Here is a 21275-nt window from a genome sequence, read left to right on the forward strand (position 1 = left end):
ACTTCCTCCGTGCGGGATTAGCCGTGCGGTCTCGGGCACTGCAGTCATGGACGGTGCGGCTGGTCCCGGCGGAGGTTCGAGTTCTCCCTCGGGCATGTGTGTGTGTGTTTGTCCGTAGGATAATTTAGGTTAAGTAGTGTGTAAGCTTAGGGACTGATGATCTTAGCAGCTAAGTCCAATAAGATTTCACACACATTTGAACATTTGAAGGGAACTTCCGCAGATTTCGTGTGTACCAGGATCGGCACCAAGTTTCATAATAATTAGTATATACCTCGATCCCACTTCGACCACAAATACTACCTGCCTACATGAGCGCAACCAAAAGAGTGCAAACAGATTTAGACTTCCATGTTTTTTCTAAATCGCTTTGTCATATAACAGGATGGTGCCTACGAGAAGGACGTTTCCAACTTACTCCCCTATCTTACCTCAGTCGGTTGTGTGGACTTCAGTCGTCAGACTAAGCAAACACAATGCAGCTTTATCTCGAAAACTGTATGTATCCCTCTGACTGCGCTACTGCAAAAATCACAGTCATAAGCTAATAAGACATTTTTTAACACTGCTAACAAAAACAATGATAGCATGCTTCTCAATTTTCCATTCCGATATATCTTAAAATTGGCGAAGCAATTACTTTCGAAGTTCCCCTGTACGAGGACTTATAGTTGGCCATGCTTTTAATGGGTTCTACAAGGAGGCCTAGCACCTAATATAAATGCAAATTTCAACAAAAGAGGAAGAGGTAAATTTCATCTGCCGTTATTAGCATTCTATTGTCAGCAGCGCCCATTCTGAGTTCGATTCTTGCTGCCTCGCTAACAGCTGCCGACGTGAGATTCAGAACGCCGCTACGTCTTAAGCCTCTCAAAACTCCACTCTCTCGGCCATAAAGATCATTATGTGTCTGGCTTACGTGACTGACAACAGGCCGTACATTGTACTAAAATAAATTGCAAACTTATATTGACTGATTGGAAGCAAACAGTTAATAACTCGTTTCCAGAACCAAGGTATAGGTTTGCTTTATACCAACTGTTACCGAGACATATAAAGAAAAATATAAAGTGGACGCATCAGGCAGTGACTTTTTTGCATCTGTTTGTAACTTTCATCGATTTTTAAATACATTTTGTCTTATTTTTCCTGGGATCTTTATTTCATCTACTAATGCTACGTGTTATCACGACTAGTCGCACTTACGAAGCAGTCGATCTAGGACTTTTTGTACTGTAACAAATAAAAATACATTTACAGGTATTCCCTGAATGCCACATTAGGGTGTGTGGTGGAGGATGCTTCGTCTATCACAATCCACCCCTAACCCCTCAAAACAAACAAAAAGCCTTTTCCATTCGCGAAAGCTGTGGGCCTCCATATGAGGTCCGATTTCTTTGATTTTATCGTCAAAATCATTATACACTCTAAATGTGGAAAGGAACAATATGATGTTTGACTCTTCTTGGAACGAGAGTCTCAGAATTTTAACTATACAGCTTGTTACAAAAAGGTACGGCCAAACTTTCAGGAAACATTCCTCACACACAAATAAAGAAAAGATGTTATGTGGACATGTGTCCGGAAACGCTTAATTTCCATGTTAGAGCTCATTTCAGTTTCGTCAGTCACCTACGCTCAGTGGAGAACGTTATCATGATTTCATACGGGATACTCTACCTGTGCTGCTAGAACATGTGCCTTTACAAGTACAACACAACATGTGGTTCATGCACGATGGAGCTCCTGCACATTTCAGTCGAAGTGTTCGTACGCTTCTCAACAAAAGTTTCGGTGACCGATGGATTAGTAGAGGCGGACCAATTCCATGGCCTCCACGCTCTCCTGACCTTAACCCTCTTGACTTTCATTTATGGGGGCATTTGAAAGCTCTTGTCTACGCAACCCCGGTACCAAATGTAGGGACTCTTCGTGCTCGTATTGTGGACGGCTGTGATACAATACGCCATTCTTCAGGGCTGCATCAGCGCATCAGGGATTCCGTGCGACGGAGGGTGGATGCATGTATCCTCACTAACGGAGGACATTTTGAACATTTCCTGTGACAAAGTGTTTGAAGTCACGCTGGTACGTTCTGTTGCTGTGTTTCCAGTCCATGATTAATGTGATTTGGAGAGAAGTAATAAAATGAGCTCTAACATGGAAAGTAAGCGTTTCCGGACACATGTCCACATAAGATATTTTCTTTCTTTGTGTGTGAGGAATGTTTCCTGAATGTTTGGCCGTACCTTTTTGTAACACCCCGTAGAACTCTCATACCGCCTATCCGACAGCGTCTGGGACTAAAGTTGAGAATCATCTTCCCGACATAATAGCAATTACTAAACGATCCGGGGAGTGTTTTATGTTTCTTTTGATCGTCTTTTAATGCTAGGAGTTGAGGGCTGCGACTAGCAGAATCTGTGTTGCATTTATTAGGACCTTCATATTTCGCATGTTAATGATAGACATTAAGAAGCAGTCGAACTAGAATTTTGTATGCTATCATCTCCGTCGATGACTTACATCTCTTAGGCTTCTTATAATGAATATAATTGTGGAATCTACATATCTCTAACTAATTTCAAATCAGTCGTACTACTTTTCGTGTTGGGGATCCCAAACCGTCAAGTATCACATCCGAATAGGTCGAACTAGGGTTTAGTAAGGTATTGCCTCCGTTGTTGCTTTACATTTCCGTACGATTCTTCTACTGAATATTAATTTGGCATTTGCCTTTCCTGTCACTGGAAAAGAGTAACAAGTTACTCGTATAGTTTGAGGCGCAGCCTGCTAGCGTACGACAGAGGGATGTGAGCCAGACCCACAGACACAATTTACATACTGAGTACCATGGTGTGATTCTTAGGACGTTTTACTAGTTTCCCACCTAGTTTAGGCAAAATTGTGCCGACATATCCACCCAAAAAGAAAAAGAAAGACAGAGAGGGAGGGAGGGAGGGAGGGAGAGAGAGAGAGAGAGAGAGAGAGAGAGAGAGAGAGAGCACGCAGAGGTCACACGACTACCAGCTAACCAACTCAGAAAATACAAAACGATCACAAATATTTTTATACACGTCCACCAGCACATTTTAACTGCTCGTCCAGCGTCACTCACCGAACGATACTGCACAGCTAAAATATACCAAACACTTTTCACGCTGCCACCAGCATATCCCTCCATCAATGCTTGGGAAACATCCTGCACAGCACTTATGGTGTTACCGATGTGCACTGTAAGGCCAAGGTGACACCACCAGTAATGTACAGATGGTGGAAAGTCATTCCCCTTTCAAATGGATAAATATGCAGGGAGTTTCAGTACTCCTATAACAGGCTTTTAGGGGTTTTAGAGGGAACTTAGAGATAAAGTTTTCATCAGGAACCCACGACTTTGACAAAGCCGTCTGGACGTAAAATAGATCTGGAGATTGGATCACTATCGAATCTTGGTACGCTTCATGGGGCGCACACAGCTGAGATAATGGGTTTTTACCATTGTGCTCTACAGGAGCCCACAATTTGGCCAATGTTTAGAGAACTTGTCGTCGTGTTCTTTTCTGCGTGACGAACGACGACCTCTTCGTAGTCGAGAGTGTGGTTAGTTAGTTACATGTTTAGTAGATCAACTGGACGATTTTTTTATCAAAATGATGTGAAATGAATCAGTTTACAGGATATATATATATATATATATATATATATATATATATATATATATATATATATATATATATATGAACACATTCATTTTTGCAATTACCCATACAGATACAGTTAAAAACAAGTTTTTAAGTATAAATTCGTCCATGGAATAGAAGGAATTGTCCAGGAGAAATCATTTTAGGTTAGATTTGAAACCTGCTTTGCTAGCTGTCAGACATTTCATGCTATTAGGCAAATAATCAAAAATCCATTGTTGCTGCATATTGAATGCCTTTCTCAGCCATTGGCTGCTTTAGCCATGGGTAACACAGGTATTCTTTTCCTTTAGTGCTTTAGGCATGGACATCACAGTTATACTTAAATTGTGATGGATTATTTACGTTGAACTTCATTAGTGATTATATGTACTGTGACGGTGCAGTTTAAATGCGTAACTCCCTGACAAAGCACTTACACGACGGTTGTGGCTCAACACCACATATTATTCTTGCTGGTCACTTTTGTGCACTCAGTAATTTCTTTCTAAGTGTGAAGTTACCCCAGAAAATTATTCCATAAGCCATTAATGAGTATAAACATGAAAATATGGTTCAAATGGTTCAAATGGCTCTGAACACTATGGGACTCAACTGCTGTGGTCATAAGTCCCCTAGAACTTAGAACTACTTAAACCTAACTAACCTAAAGACATCACACACATCCATGCCCGAGACAGGATTCGAACCTGCGACCGTAGCGGTCGCGCAGTTCCAGACTGTAGCGCCCAGAACCGCTCGGCCACTCCGGCCGGCCATGAAAATATGTCACAAGGTTGATTCGTCTGCTACCAAGACTAGCAATTATATGAAGAGCGAAACTAGCTGAACTTAATATTGTTCAAGGAGCTCAGTATGTTCCTTTTCCAGTTCAAGTCTTCAACAACATGCAGACCCAAAAATATGGAGCGTTCTGTTCTATTTACTGACTCCTAGGCACGTGCGATATCAGGTGTTGGTATGATTCTTGAGGAGAACTGAATACAGTGTGTTTGCTCAAAATTTATGGAGATTCCATTTTCACAAAAACTAAAATTTTTGAAAAAACCATTATCAATCTCTTCTGTGGCCTTCTCTCTAAAAATATTTGTTGTAACACTAGCACTGTCTGCATAAAGTACCAGTTTTCTTCGTTGAATTTGCTGTGAATGGTCATTAACATGTATTGTATAAGGAATAGGAATAGATACAAAATTGAACCGTATGGGACACCATTTGAGATTTCTCCCTACTCATTAAAATTTTCTGTCCTCCCAACATTGTTTCAATTATTCAGCACAGTGTTTTACATTCTGCTTGTTAAATATGATTCACGCCAGTTGCGTATAAAGCCATCATTTCCATAAAACGTGAGTTTCTCTATGTGTGTAATATCAACTACACAATCATATACGTGGAAAGATCACAAAATAACTAACTTCGATACTATGAGCGAATGTAAAGATAGAATTGTCAGTCGAGCAACCCATCTGGAATCTAAACTGAGATGTGCTAAACACATTATTTCTTCTTATATCTGAGATTTGACTTAAGTACTTTTTGGAATATCTTGGAAAAAGATGTCGCTAAGGAGATTGGACGATAATTATTTAAGTTTTCTTGATACCTTTCTTTTGAGAGTGTTCCACAGTTTGTGCAAACATTCCCTATGACATAGCTGCATTATATATCACTAAGGACATAACTTATTATGTTAGAAAAACATTTCAGTATTCGATTTAGAATTCCGTCTACACCATATGAGCTTTTGATTTTTATGTTTTTCTAAATTCATTCATTTCAGTTAAGGCTGTTGGTGCTACTTCTAATTGCTTACAGTTTTGTGGAATAACATTTTTAATATATTCTCTTGCTTCTTGAACTGAATTTTTGCTGTCACATTTAGAAAGACAGTGTTCAAACTACTGTCAGCTTGTAAATTATCAGTCAGAACATTGTTATTTAGTTTCGTTTTATGGTGTCTTGTACACTGACTGGCTACCTTGTCTCCCATTTAACTATAGTTTCATTATCTGCATTATTTATTTCTGTTAGGATACACACACTTCTTGATATTTTCACGATTTTCAGTAACATATTACAGTATCTTGTGTATTCTGCAAGTAATATCAGATCATGACTTGTTCTGGCCTTTATATAAATTTCCCTCTTCCTCTTACATAAAAGTTTAGTTCCCTTGGTTATACATGGCATACGTTTTTTCAATGGCTATTCTGAATAACGTTTAAGGAAACAACAATCAAAAATTGATACAAATTTACTACTAAATAAATTAAATTAGACTTCAGTATCTCTTTCTGTATGTACCTCATCCCATACACATCTCTTAATTTAGTCGTAGAACGAGGTATCTTGCTCTCATTAATAACCCTTACTGATCCCTATGAACCTCCCTCATGGCTGTAAGGTGAAATATTGTTTATTTCCATTAATTTTACATCAGTATCAGATAATCAGATAACAATTGGGTACACATTAATTATTTCAGCTTGAGCATTGTCCAAAAAAATTTTACCAAACAGTGTCTCACTATCTTGTTGCACAGAAATTGGAAAACTGACAACTGAAATTGGTGTAAAATACCGAAATAATTATTCCATTTCATTTCCCCTGCCTATATCTTTTCAGAAACCTACATCGAAATCTCTGGAGAATAATAACTTTTTCATCTTGTTTGGCAGGTAGCTCAATAATGCATCTAGATTTCTCATAAATAGCTGAAAGGTTCCTAGAAGAAATATGTACGCTGTAACGATTACCAGAGTCGTATTCTACGGTAACGTCTCACAAGAAAGTGCTACTTGGTTTAGATCTAGATAAAACTATTTTTTCCAATATTTTTGACTTAGTGTACATGGTTTTCACATGTTGCAACTCCTTCTTCCATGTTAACTCCACACGAAAATTATGCTGTTATACCCTGATATTTAACTCCTCCATTCCTATGGTCACATAGTGTTCAGAGAGGTGCAAAACATCTATCAGTTCACAATTTTCCATATCTTCTAGACAAACAAGAAGCTCATCAACCTTGCTTTTCAGACCATAACGTTCTGATGAAACAAATTAATTTTTTTTCTGGAAACTATTACGTGTATTATCATCTTGTTCTGCTCTTCCTTTCATTAATGTCTGACAGCATCTTGACTTTATGTAAACGAAAAATGTGCCCCTCCGGCTCCATTAATCACAGGGATTTTGTATTGTGTGGACCACCATGGTCAATCTTCCTAGTTGCGAACGAACAATTTTATGGCAGGCGTTGCTGAACTCGGAAAAAACCGTATGTGATATCACAATAAAACAAGGACTGAAGAGGATGCCCTTTTCTTAGTTTGTATGCGTGACACGGAGCGGGAGATTTGATAGTGATCTGATCTTCAAACTTATTTTACGTCCTAACGGTACATTTACAGGCGTGGATTCCTAATCGAAAGTTTATTTACTAACCGCTCTCTACAATTCCTAGAACCTTGTAGTAGGAACTGTGAGACAGTACAGCTACGTAGACACAGACGTACAAAAGAAGAACTGAAGTTCTTGACGCCTGTATCTTCAATAAAACTTGAAATGTACCCCAAAGTTGGGAATCCTATTTCATTTGTTCCATAATAGTGCCTTTTAAAGCAGCCTGTTATCGCTTTGCTACGGCCTTCAGCTGTGAGAATATGTAATTGTCGCCAAATGAATTCTTCATCTCCACCTGAAGTTTTCCCAGGTCTCGCCATTTTCTCGTGCCTGTGCCACCCGACTAAAAGCGAGAAACATCATGTCGTTCCACCTGTTGTATTTAGGGACACGGTCGAATTGCTTTCGCTTTTTCGTCGCATCCTGGCCACCGTCTCCTGAAAATACTGCTGGATGCTGGATGGGCATGTGACTCACTCATACTTTTGTATCCATTGGTACCTTGACAATTCGCATCGTAGAAGAAATATACTTCTTGTATTCTGGTTCCTGCACGTGAAAACGAGGGGTTTTGCAGAGCCTATAGAACCAATGGCGACGCCCAAGATACCCAGCGTCTCCACCACATTACGTCACGTAGAACCCGAGATCAAATTACGATAGCAGGATCATCAATACGAACTAAAATGTCACATAGAATGCCTGATGACTGAGAACTGGGGAAAGCACAAAGAACTAAGTGCCAGAACCTTCCAGGAATAGCGCAAACTGCAATGATAGATAACTGCACAAGGCGGTAAAAGACCCGGTGACCAGCTTGTTGCCATCAAGCCATCGAGAGGCTATAAAATTTACACAATAGCGGACTAAGTATAGCATGCGACAAGACATACACACCGACTTAAGCTACTCAACAATGTACTTTGTGTATTTTTATTTTCATATCAAAATAGTAGAGGAGATATGCATATCTTCAGCGACCTCAGCATTACCGAAGACAAAATAATGCATTGTACAATACGCTTGTCTCTAGCGTGCATGTGAGAGCAAATGTTACTGCTTTCTTTTGATAGGTTATAATTCTACTTATCTCATATATACTGACATTTCAACACATGCCAAATAAATATACTGACAGCATTCCAATTAAGTTAATAAATTTCGTATTTATTTTATCAATGTTACCAGAATGTATAAAACAAAGAAATATACGTACAGGCCACTGTCTGTCTATTGGTAAATTTTTCAGTGAAGTTTCCTTTAGGGTAATCTGTTTGGTGAAAATTTCAGTTTTTTTTAATGTATACAAAAAGTTTTAATTGCCTAGATCAGTGGTCGTCAGACATTTGTGCCCAAGAGCCAATACTGACATCGTAGGCGGCAACTCGGGCGGCATTTTCACCAGTCTTACTATTAACCGGTATCTTACAAAAATTATTATGTTATGAGAACCCATAAGACTAACTATAGTAAGTCACCCTTCTTTTCCAGATGGTGAACCTACTCGAAGTGATGACCCAATCCTGGGATCGACAATCACTCATTTCATGACACATATAAATTATACATGCAGATTTCATATTCATCTTTCTATTTTTGTCATGTACCTAATACGTTGTAAAGATAATTTCTTTATGTTTTTGTCAAACTTGCTTCCCATTAGTTCATTCAAAACAACGTCCTTTAAGCGTAATACACCGAAAGTGTAGCGCCGGTGAGAGACAGACCGATGGGAGGGATCGCTTGGCTGTATAACGCGGAAGATACTTTTCAGAATTTTGTCTTTTCTCCCTGCCCCCTTACAGAAAAACTGAATTTTACAAACGCCTCTTGCAGGTAATCTAATGTACTTTCACTTGGTGGAGGAGTCTGATTGATAACATGTATATTTTCCAAATTGTAGGTGGTGCGAATGGGCATTTTTGGCGTTTTCACAGATGGGTAAAAAAGTCGTTGCTATGGAGCAGTCTAGCGCCGTTACTGCACATAATTAATTCAAACCTGATTAGTGAATTTTATAGTGAAATCTATGTACTTTAATTATATACGTCGTGGTCACGTTCTAAGAATGCATAGTTTTCGATGCACAGTATAAACGAAATACTGACATTAGTGCTAAAATTTTGAGGGTTTTCGCTGAAAGCCAGCAAACATGAAATTCGGATGCATCCCAAAAAACATATGGGAACGCTGAGAGAAAAACGAATGTAATTTTGTCCCGGGATTAACACCATTTTACTGGGCTGGTAGTATTACTATAAATTAGAGCAGAGGAAGAACGGCAGACCGCACGTATAAACATACTGACATACAATAGAAAAGCTGGTAACTACTTTTGGTTGTTCACAAATCATCCTCAGATCAGTCATTCTAAAGACATAGTGTCAACAAGCACAATGAGGCTGGACCTCATCGTCTGTTTATCTTGGTATATTCTCATACAAGAAACAACTTCAATAAATACAGGCTATTACAACAGGACGAAAAGGGGTGATTCTAAACCATGGTAACTAAAATAACACTTGAGGGTAGCGTAGTTTCGAATCACCTTTTACTGAAGTTGTCTGTTATATGAGAATGTACCAAGATATAAAGACGATGGGATCTAGTCTCACTGTATGAGTTAATACAATTTCTTTACCGTGACTGATCTGAGAATGGTTTACGAATAACCGAAACTATTTTTCAAATTTAATCTTGTTTATTGTTTGCGATCTAGACAATTAAAACATTTGCATAAATTAAAAAAATTAAATAATTAAGATGGTGGTTTTCACTTTCCTGATAATGTCAGGTCTTAATAACGTCAGGATGTTTTAATACATAAATGAAAAGTTTTATTTTTTCAAATATATTTAGTAGACACGTTTTTCAGTGGTGTTATGTTTCGTATTTGCTTGTAAGCATTTTTTTTCAAGCCACTGGTTCACATCATAAGGCATCAAACATGTATACGAAATACCTAATTAAACAAATATACTGCTGATTAAATTAGATTTTTTTTTTCCTCTGTACGTGCTACGAAGCTGTTATTTGGAATTTCAGGCGGTTTATGTTGTTACAGTTTTCATCTGAAAACTGGCTTGGTGCAGTGCTCGATGCTGGTCTCCCAACGAGTCTTCTCATTAACAGCATAACTAGTACAAGTTTTATCCATTTGTACGAGCTTACTGGTCGCCATCTACAATTTTACCATACGCATTTCACTCTAATACCAAATTAATTATTCTTTGTAAGTGTGTAGTGCTCCGTGGCCTTAATCAATTAACACAGCAGTATGCTGGATTTAGAAACGCGCCACGCTGTAAAACAGCTGGTGATGTATGTATGCATGTATAATACCAGCGTTTGAACCACAGTCTGAATGTGCTTTCTCTGGCTCTACTAAAGGAGAAACTGGTTATTTTAGATTCCGCAGATAAAATCTTTTAATACACCGGAATTTGAATTGACCACAGAGCGAACATTTCTCACAAAGACCATGAAGAAAATATAAGAAAAATTTGTGTTCTTACGGAGTCATGTACACATTAGTTTTTCCCTCGCTCTGTTTGTGAGTGCAACAGGAAAGGAAACCACTAGTAGTGGTACAAGGCACCCTCCACCAGTCACCGATGCTGTCTTGCGAAGTGTGTGTGCAGATGTAGAAGTAGATTAAGTTAATAAAGCTATTTATTTCCCATTTCGATTCAGCAAATCTACATCATTTACTCTCTATACCGATCTAACCTTCAGTGTACTTCAGTAGCAACACATTCAAAAAGTTATTTTCTCCGTGTCTACAAAGTCTATTGCGACTTTTCACTTACACACAATGCTACTCTCTAAACAATCACTTATACAAAGAATTTGTAATCCTTAAGTTTGTAGCACACCTTCCGAATCTAGGTCATCAGGCTGCTGTGATGGTCGATTTTTCCAGTCTTCACTTTGTGTCACGCTACGTTTTACTTTTTTAGAAGTCTTTCCATACAAAAGTCTCCTCTTCGCCATTTGCACGTGCTGTTTTACAGGCTAGTACCATTTTCGAATCTCAAAATAAAATTGCAGCCATGCCAAGACTAGAAGCTCAACCACCTCAACAGCCATCTTGGATTGCATAAGGGAAGGGACAACAGTGCCCTCTGGTGGCAGTACTGTGTACTAGGTCAGTTGGACTCTGGGCTCCACGGTGGCTACTCTTGATAGTGGTACAGCCTCTAATTGTTTAAATAAAGACTGGAAATAAAGACTTATGTCCAATATAGGTCAAGTGCTCTTCCTGCCATTTTGTAGGATGAGGTGGTGGTCGGATGACTTACGTTAGTGGAGGTAGCCCAACTCACCTTTCTTTTCCGCCATTTTCTTAGGTTGGTAGAGGTAGCCATGGTGTGTTACATTGTCCTGGTGGAATATGAACTTACTATCATTTTCTGGAGGGAGGCAGTTTACCAGTGGGTGAGAAATTAATTAATTGATAAATTAAATTAAGTAGTCAATCAAATTGATAAGAGTGAGAGGGGGACCTATTCCAATACCTCAGACCTTAAAGTGTACCTGTAGCAGCGAGGGGGGGAGGGAGGTTGGGGGTGGGGAGACTATAGGATAAGTGGCTGTCAGTCAAAAGGAAATGGGGTTACATGGAAAACCACTTTACAGAACAAAAGGTTAAGTGACTGTCAACCAAAGGAGAACAACAGGTTCACCCCTGAGTGCATATCTGCCCCTGATGTAGGCAACCCACACTAACAAAATGAACTGGCGGCTGCTTTGCCCTACTACTTGCCCACTGCGACGATTCGCCTGATTTCATACAACCCCACATAACGTATCTGTCAAGCATTTCCTTCTTCATGACAATTCCTGGCAGCACACTCCAGGGCCAAAGAGGATGCCCTGCAGCGTTTTCTAAGAGAATTTTTGATCACACACCATATAGCCTGGACTTGTCTTACTCTGACGTTTATCTCTGCTCAGATGAACCACTGTCTATGAAGACAACTTTTTGCCATAGACAGCGAACTGCAGAGCAGCGCAGAGAAGTAGTGAAAAGTGCAGACAGCTGCCTTCTATGACGAGAGTACCGGAAAGTTGGTACAACATTACTTAAATGTTTAAATCGGAGCAGAGATTATGTAGAGAAGTAGCTCGAAGATGTAGCAAACTGTTTCAAACAAAACATTTTTGAATTTCATTGTGGTTTCCATTTCGCGAGCGATCGAACCTTACTTTTCGAATAGCTCTCGTACATACAGAGATGCTAATGTCAAATTTAATTTATTCCATAGTAAATTTGTGTCAATATTTGGATAACTAAGGTAATTAAACTTCCATGTAAGAGGAAGAGGGAAATTTATATAAAAGCCAGAATCAGCCACTTTAAAGAAAGATGACCGATTGTATGAGGAGTAGTCATAAAGTTGTAATTTTCAACTCACTGATAATGTAGGGATGGGTTGCGCCATTATGTTTAGGTTCCTCTAGCGGCGAGTCATACGGTAATGTGGCGTCAGGGATTTCAGTGTGCACCACAACTGCAGATGTATAGGTGTAAACAAACAAAAAAATAATTAGTATAACGAAAAAGCGGTCCAGAATTGTAAATTTCATTTTTCTTTATCTGTATGCGCTTTATCTGTTCATTTGCAGATTTTTGACATGTTTTTTGCATTTTAAAAAATATCATTTTTGACTATGTTACGATGATTTGAAAATGGGTTCCAGCCCAAAACTAATCATCGAGTGAATAAAGAAAAGTGAAATTTGCAACTTTGGACTGGTTTTTGGTCATACTGGTTAACAGAAGTAGCTGACCTGCAGGAATTCCAGCATGCTGGAAGTTCGTAAAAAATAAATACGTATCCTCATTATTTCGAAGTTATGATTAAAACTTTATTGCTATCGTCGTATTGTGGGAAGGTTGCCCCAACATTACGCAGTGTCGTTTCAGATACAGAATAGACTGGGTCACATATGCTTTTGCTGGGCAAGACGTTAGCAAACGTTCCGGCTTCTGCGAACCGCTGTCAGTGTTTTGTTTTTGTGCGGCAGGCAACCGCCGGACAGCGTCGGTCCGGTCGGTGGGCTACAGCGACCTGTTCGTGCTGAGCAAGAAGGACATGTGGGACGTGCTCAAGGAGTACCCGGCGGCCAGGGTGCGCCTCGAGGCCATCGCGGTGAAGCGGCTGGAGAAGTACAAGCGGGCGCCCCTCGAGAAGGGTGAGTGCCGCCTCAGCTGCCCCCACAGCTGCCGCTGCGTCTGCCACCGCCGGAGCGTCTGCGCCGCCCCCGCAGCCGCCGCCGCCTCCGCCTCCGGCACCGCCCCCGCGACGGCGCCCTGCCCCGTGCACGGCGCCGCAAGCCACCACAGTGAGAACCAGCCAGGCCGCCGCCCCCTCCACCCCCCCCCCCCCCCCCGTAACCGCTAGCCGAGGTCCTAACTGCCGCCCGCACAGTAACCAGGTCGCCGGCCCAGAAGCACAATTCGTGCATCTCCACGCCACACTGCTTAGCATCGCTGTTATATTTTATTCTTTATGGCTATCATTCTGAGTCGTCTGGAGTGCACCGCCACGATTTCGAGTCACCTATTAATATTTTCATCTCAGAGTAGCACGTACACAGCAAGCACAACGGACTAAGAATTAGCACCCCTCGAAGACACGACGCTAATATTATATGACCCCCCACCTCTAGTCTTGGTAATGGACTCAGTTCGACGAGGAGTAGAATCTAATAGTATCTTCTGGTATGCCGTCCTCACCTGAAGCCACTAAGTGCTGATCAGATCGCATAGAGATACTAGATTGCAGGGATGCTAAGTGCTACGTTACATCGTCTACTCCAAGTACACCTACAGTCGATATAGTCTAACAAGGAGACGGCACGACCGTGGGGTCGGGGATTTGTTCGAAATTTTGTGTGGTGAAAGAGGACCCCTAACACCTCACGTGGTTAAAGTATTAGGTCGTACTACGCGGAAAATCCCGGGAAAAATCGATCCAAAGTTTCTTAGGTGTCATATGAGTATAAAATGTTAGTGAATTGCCGAGCCGCCGTCTGTCCTAGATGTTTAGGGCTCGGACTGTTACGCCAGACGTCTCGGGTTCGATATCCTTCTCTGGCACTTTTTTTTCTTCTGTTTCATTTTCTTTTCTTATTCTACCAATTATTCAGAAAATTTCCCAAACCTACATTATCTTTAACAAATTAGTTACATTATTGAATAAAAATTATTTTCTTTATGTCCAACAACACAATTCATGGGGATGGGTTTTCCGTTTTTCATTGTAAAGTTTCGTGAGGAAAAAACATTGGGTTTTTAATCAGAATAACAAAGTCGATTGGGAAACATTCAATTTTTATACATATAATAATTATAAACAAGAATCGCAGTGATAATTATCGTAAAAACAAACAAAGCAATAGTTTTTGCGACATCTTGCGCAACATATAAAAGCGGATTTTTTACAATCACAGGGCGTTTGCAATAAATCTGTACAAAAACATACCCCATTAACCTTTACGAAAATGTTTTGAGTTTCTGATAATTTTGAGGCAAACCAGGAATATTGAATCATATCTCGGAATATTGGTGACGATAATTGATGGTGAATTATAGAATGAATTTTTATAGAATCTTCCCGGGAATTAATTTCACGATTCTCCTGTAACAATGCGCTGCAATTTTGCAAGCAACAGAAGAAAAAAAGTGCGGGAGAAGGAATCGAACCCGAGACATCTGGCGTAAGAGTCCGAGCGCTAACCGTGTAGGCCAAAGGGCGACTTGAGAATGGACTAACATTTTATACTCATACGGCACCTAAGAAACTTTGGATCGATTTTTCCCGGGATTTTCCGAGTAGTGCGTCCTAATATTTTAACCACGTGAGGTTTTAGGGGTCCTCTTTCACCACACAAAATTTCGGGCAAGTCCCTGACCCCACGGTCGTGCCGTCTCCTTGTAAGCTTTCTGTTGCCAGCTTTCAGCTACGAAGCACTAACGGCTGCAGACGGAAACAATAGCTGTCTATAGAGTTCTGACAACAGTGAGGCATTGTCATAGAAACGTTTAGATAATCGCGCTACGTTTCTGGTTGTGGTAGTCCCGCGTACCTGCAACTATCAGGGATGAGCTTACGCTGACAGCTACAGAGGTACTCTACTCCATCAGATGATTTAGCAAGTCAGTTGAGGGTAATAGAGGTCCTGAGTGTTCATCAAACCAGCGATGTATATGTGTAGCCCTGTGATCATGGTGAGTCTCATCTTGGTCGACAGCAATGTCCATAGTACACTCATCATACAGATGTAGAAGAAAGTGCAACATTTGCTCATCGATAATGTTAAAATACGCATCCTGCTCCATTACACGCTGAATCCCAGTCATGATACGAAAAACGCCCCCAAAAACACCGCAGAAGCACCCCTGAACCAAACCCTCCTGACACTGCCGATTTTATTTATTTTTCGAGTCCAGACTTGAAATAATTACAAAAACTAGTAAGTATTGATTCCCACAACAAATTTGCAAATTTAAATATTTACATCAGTATTTATGACACAGATTCAATAATACATACAAACAAGCATCAGATAAACAAGCAGCAAGATGATAATATTTTTTGACGGGCCCATTATTCGGTGGTTATCACAGCAGTTTCGCTGGCTGCAGGAAGGTGACAGATAGTGAATGCAGCCGGTAGGTTCCTGCAGACTGGCAGATGTTGTTCGTCCTGCACGTCACCACACTGACAAGTTTCCTCCTCATTACTGAAGCCCCACTTCCTGAGGTTGGCTTTGCACCTTGACACCCCAACTCCCAGTCTGTTCAAAGTCTTCCGGGTCACGTATGACAGGTGTCAACCTTCGGCTATTTCCTCCTTGACCGTTATGTGATTGTCTTCAGCTAGAGAGTCTCGCCAAAGCTCCTCTCTGCGTGTTCTAGGAGATGAACGAATTGCCGTAGTTATCTGTAGGAAGCTTTTTCTTGACCTCAGTCTTGGCTGTTGAGGGTCGTGTCCGAACAAACGATGTCTATGGTCGATTTCTTGTTTTCTCTTCTCCACTGCCGATTAAACACTTCATTGCGTTGGGTGGACTCTTCGCCTTTCATCGCTTGACAAGAGGCATAATCGGAAGTCGGCAGGCCACACTCCACAGCTTCAATCAGTTACTGTCCAGTATCTGTGTTCTTGGAAGATGGGCGGCCTTACATGGATGGCGTTGTAACTTGTGGTATTTTGCGAGTGCACCATCTGAGGTGACAAGAGTCATGGGATAGGTCATAATATCGTGTCAGGCATCCTTTTGCCCGGTGTACTGCAGCAAATCGAATGGCCATGGATTCAAAAAGTCGTTGGGAGTCCCTTGCAGAAATATTGTGCTATACTGCCTCTGTAGTCTTCCATAATTGTGGAAGTGTTGCCAGTACATGATTTTGTGCACCAACTGACCTCTCGATTGCGTCCCATAAATTTTCTAAGCGATTTAAGTCGGACGATCATGGTGACCAAATCATTCGCTTGAATTGTCCAGAATGTTCTTCAAGCCAATTGCGAGCAACTGAGGCCCAGTTACATGACACACTGTCATCCACAAAAAATCCATTTTTATTTGGGTATATGAAGTCCGTGAATGGCTGCAAACTGTCTCCAAGTAGCCGAACAAGACCATTTACAGTTAATGATCGGTTCAGCTGAACCACAGGACACAGTCCATTTCATGCAAACACATCCCACACCTTTGTGGAGCCGCTACTAGCTTTCACAGTCTCCTGTTAACTACTTGGCTCCATGGCTTCGTGGGGTCTGCGCCACATTCGAATCCTACAGTCAGCTCTTACCAACTGGAATCGGGAATCATGTGACCAGGCCACGGTTTTTCTGTCGCCAACAGTCTAATCAATATGGTCACGAGCCCAGGAGAGGCGGTGCAGGCGATGTTGTACTGTTTGCAAACGCTCTCGCGTTGGTCGACTGCCGCCATAGCCCATTAACGCCAAATTCTCCGCATTGTCTTAAGGGGTACGTTCGTCGTACGTCCTACAGTAACCTCTGCGCTTATTTCATGCAATATTGCTTTGTTAGCAGTGACAACTCTGAGCAGACGCCGCTGCTGGTGGTCGTTAATAAAGGCCGCCGGTCAGTGCGATGTCCGTGGTGAGAGGTACTGCCTGAAAGTTGGTATTCTCGGCGCACTCTTGACACTGAGAATCTTCGAATATTGAATTCCGTGATGATATCTGAAATGGAATCCGGCTATCATTACGCGTTTGAAGTGGGCTAACTCCAGTCGTGAATCCATAATCACGTCGGAAACCTTTTCACATGAATTAACTGACAAGGGGTGGCCGCCAATTGTGAAATTCAGATTCGATTCAAACTGCGCATAATAAAAGCTCATGGCCACAGGTATAATGTGGCAAAGCACCAAGATGCACTTCTCAGCCGTTGTCGAGAAAATCGACAGTTAAAAGAAACCGTTGCGGTGAAATACTCTCTACTATTACTAATTTTCTACACCGTCGTTGCGCAACGGTAAGCGCTCGGGTTCGTAATTCGAAGGTCGCCGGCTCGAATCTCGCGCCATGCAATTTTTTTTTATTATTAGTATTTTGTAATTCAAAGATATATATAAACTATTAATGAATTGCTTATGCATGTTGGTGAAGGCGGATCGCTCTCCAATTGTACCGCCTCCATTTCTCCGTATGTTTAACAGAGTGTACCAAAGCTGTCCCGTCCGCACTGATTTTCGACGATGTTATAAGTTGCGCTAGGGACCGCATCTACCTTCTTTCGAAGTTAGCAGGCATCTACGCTGTTATGCGGCGGCACGTTTCGGCCCATTCAACATCTGTCCTTCAAGTGTAACGAGCGAGTAACGGAGTTTATATTTCATACCTGCCACAACAAGTTTGTGTTCGTGGGGTCTCTATTCTAATTCGAACGTTTGACTTACCCTATACGTATTCGTTTCGGAACATCGTTTCTACGTCTTCCGTTAACTATAAGTGGTTAACATTATGAAGATAATTAATAACATTTGTGAAATACAACTTTGTTTGCGGAAAACATAATGATATTCGAAGTCGCCAGTTTTTCCACGACAAACGACTTTCAACAACTTATTATATGCATAATTGTTGCAACTGATTGCCGGGAATTATATATATATATATTTGAATTACAAAAAACAAATACTAAAAAAAAAAGTAGCATGGCGCGAGAATCGATCCGGCGACCTTCGAATTACGAATCCGAGCGCTTACCGCTGCGCCACGACGGTGTAGAAAATTAGTAATCGTAGAGAGTATTTCACCGCAACGGTTTCTTTTAACTGTCGATTTTCTCGACAACGGCTGAGAAGTGCATCTTGGTGCTTTACCACATTACACCTCTGGCCATGAGCTTTTATTATGCGCAGTATGAATCGAATCTGAATTTCACAATTGGCGGCCTCCCCTTGTGAGTAAAAAAGACAGCTGCACCAACACACCGCCCTTTTATATCGTGTGTACGCGACGCTACTGTCATCTGTATGTGTGAATATCGATATCCCATTACTCTTGTCACTTCAATGTGTATTTCGTGGTAAGTACGGCGTTTTGAGAGGGATGCGTCTCCAAACGTCCATTACAATTATGTTCCCTCGGAAACTGTTTTCTATGAATCTGCATTCCTTGTGTGCAGCAGTTACTGTCTGGTTGATGCCGACTGTCAAGACATGTCACACTTCCCTGGTCTCTTGTCAGTCAGGATCTTTTCTACGATCACTCTTCTTGCGCTGTGTTACAGGGTTGCGAGCGCTAAACTTTTTTAGACACGCTCGACAGTCCGTGATGATACACCCACAAAGTGGCTAACTTGAATCACGGTGTGATAATGGATAGCTGCTTCCTGCCATTTTGTCACAAGTCCACTTGGACCCATTGTACTGCACCGGTTCCGTGCCAGCCACTTCACTGTCATGGCTTACATCAGCAGTGGAGTCTCCCACATGGTCGCCTTCTACCACTTCCACACCATCCACAGCACTGCGATTTTGCTCCTTTAAGGCGGTGCCTAACATTGCATTCGGTGAGCTTATTCCAACCTCTTATTCCCCTATAATTTTACCCACCGTAGCTCTCTCTAGTATCATGGAAGTTATTTCCTCATGTCTTAACGCATTTCCTACCATCCTCTCCCTTCTTCTAGTCATTTTCCTATTACTTGCTTTAATCGCCGATTATCGGGGGAAACTCCTCATTTCTTATCAGTTCGCTATGTTTTCAGCTTGCTTCTGTAAATAGTACCTCAAACGTTTCGATTATTGGGGATATTGTAGGAATCGCCCGAAGTCTGCTACGTTTACACAGCTCGTCTGTGTACTGGGAACGTCGATTCACCGTAATATGGTATCACGCATAAGCATCTTTGTTTGAGTTTGACACAATAAATAAATTCTATTGGCTATGTTCTGAGGTTTTTCACACAATTATTACTCTTAAACATTCATTTATTGTCAAAGTAGTACATGTACACCACAGTATCGTTGTACTCACTTCATTCCTCACTCTACCTGATGTTGAGTTAAACACAAAGAAGTTTAATTTGAGACTATGACATTACAATACAGTAAATTTCTTGTTGTCTGGTCATGATCGTCGTAACACTTTATTTCGATGCTAATATTTTACTCATTTTTATGAAAAACTTTTCCTGGTTGTGAAAGTGACATTCACTATTGATTTCATCACTACACAGCAGTTCATTTCCATGCTACACGTACTGGCTACATTGAAATTATTGGTAATATGGGTTGCGTTCAATAAATAATGCAACACATTTTTATGAAAGCAGGTTGGTTTTACTCAGGATTCGAATACGCCACATATCATTCCCCACTCCTTTGGCTACAAAAACTTATTTTTCTACATAATCTCCGTTTAATGCCATCGCCACGCCCCCATCTTCCACATACTGCTTCTCGCGGTGTGCTTTCTTCATTGAGCCAAACAAATGGAAGTCGGCAGGTGTGAGATAAGGGCTGTAAGGTGGATCAGGAAGAATAGTCCAGTGAAGTTTTGTGAGCTCTCGGGAGGAGAGACTTGTGTGAGGCCTTGCGTTGTTATGGAGAAGGAGAAGTTCGTTTGCATTTTTGTGTGGACGAACACGCTGAAGTAGTTTGACGCTAGCACAATATGCTTCAGAGTTGGTTGTTGTACTATGAGGGAGGACATCAAACAGAATAACTCCTTTAGAGTGCCAGAAGATGGTCGTCATGGCTGAGGTGGTGGCTTTAAACTTTGTTTTCGGAGGAGAGGTGGTGTGGCGTCACTTCATGGATCCCGTTTTCCTTCCGGTTAGAGGTGATGAACCCACGTTTCATGGCCTGTGACGATGTTCGACAAAAAATTGTCAGGATCAGCCTCATAACGCGCAAGCAATTCCTCTCAGTGCCATTTCAGTATCTGCGATGCTCTGTTTTTCCGACATAAGAAGATCAACACAGCTCTCTCCTTGGAACACAGCTCCGTTATAGACTGCAGTTTTAACGCCATGTATAGCGCCGGCCACCTACCGGAACTTCATGGAACTATAGGGCCTGAAGCGGGAATATTCCACGATGTCAAACAACAAATTCCGCATTTTTTCAACCGAAAATGTGTTGCGGTATTTATTGAATGCTCATTGTAAATCTTCAGATGTACTCAGAACTACGTATATGCACGGATATAAAGGCTATCAAAAGAAAATAACACACAGTTGTAACCTCCTGAAACTGACAGTTAACTGAATGAACAACAGCATTCTACTCAATTTATCCTGAACTCCAAGACAAACTAGGGACTGAAACAGGAGACAGAAGAGCGTGTACATCACTAACATGGTTTGCAATAAACACGGGAGACAGCTCGGCAGGAACGTAAACCTCAATACTGAGACAGGGACAATCAATTTTCAGCATTTTAGAATTGCAGAATATTTGTTGAATTTGTAAGACGAATGGAGGCTATATGTATGTAAAAGAGGACAAAAACGGAAAGATGGCAGATCGTGCGGATACTATCCAAAGTCTTTAACCAGACCCACCGCAAAGCAGATCTTGTTACTGTGCGTGAAGGAAAAGCCCCTTAGTCATTGCTTTGTGACGTCATAGAGTGGTGGTCCTTGTGGTATTTAAGCATAGCAGCTGCTCAGT

General features: G+C 41.2%; 1 protein-coding gene across 1 annotated transcript in view; it reads left to right on the forward strand.

Annotated features, from left to right (window-relative positions):
* LOC126456648 (cyclic nucleotide-gated cation channel) overlaps positions 1-21275 on the forward strand; it is a 1140961-nt gene that overhangs the window by 1062533 nt on the left and 57153 nt on the right. The window contains exon 14 of the mRNA XM_050092391.1: positions 13140-13307. Within this exon, the coding sequence (XP_049948348.1) occupies positions 13140-13307 (168 nt within the window). The remainder of the gene's footprint in view (positions 1-13139; positions 13308-21275) is intronic.

Source organism: Schistocerca serialis, chromosome 2 (genome assembly GCF_023864345.2).
Source record: "Schistocerca serialis cubense isolate TAMUIC-IGC-003099 chromosome 2, iqSchSeri2.2, whole genome shotgun sequence".
Lineage (NCBI taxonomy): Eukaryota > Metazoa > Arthropoda > Insecta > Orthoptera > Acrididae > Schistocerca > Schistocerca serialis.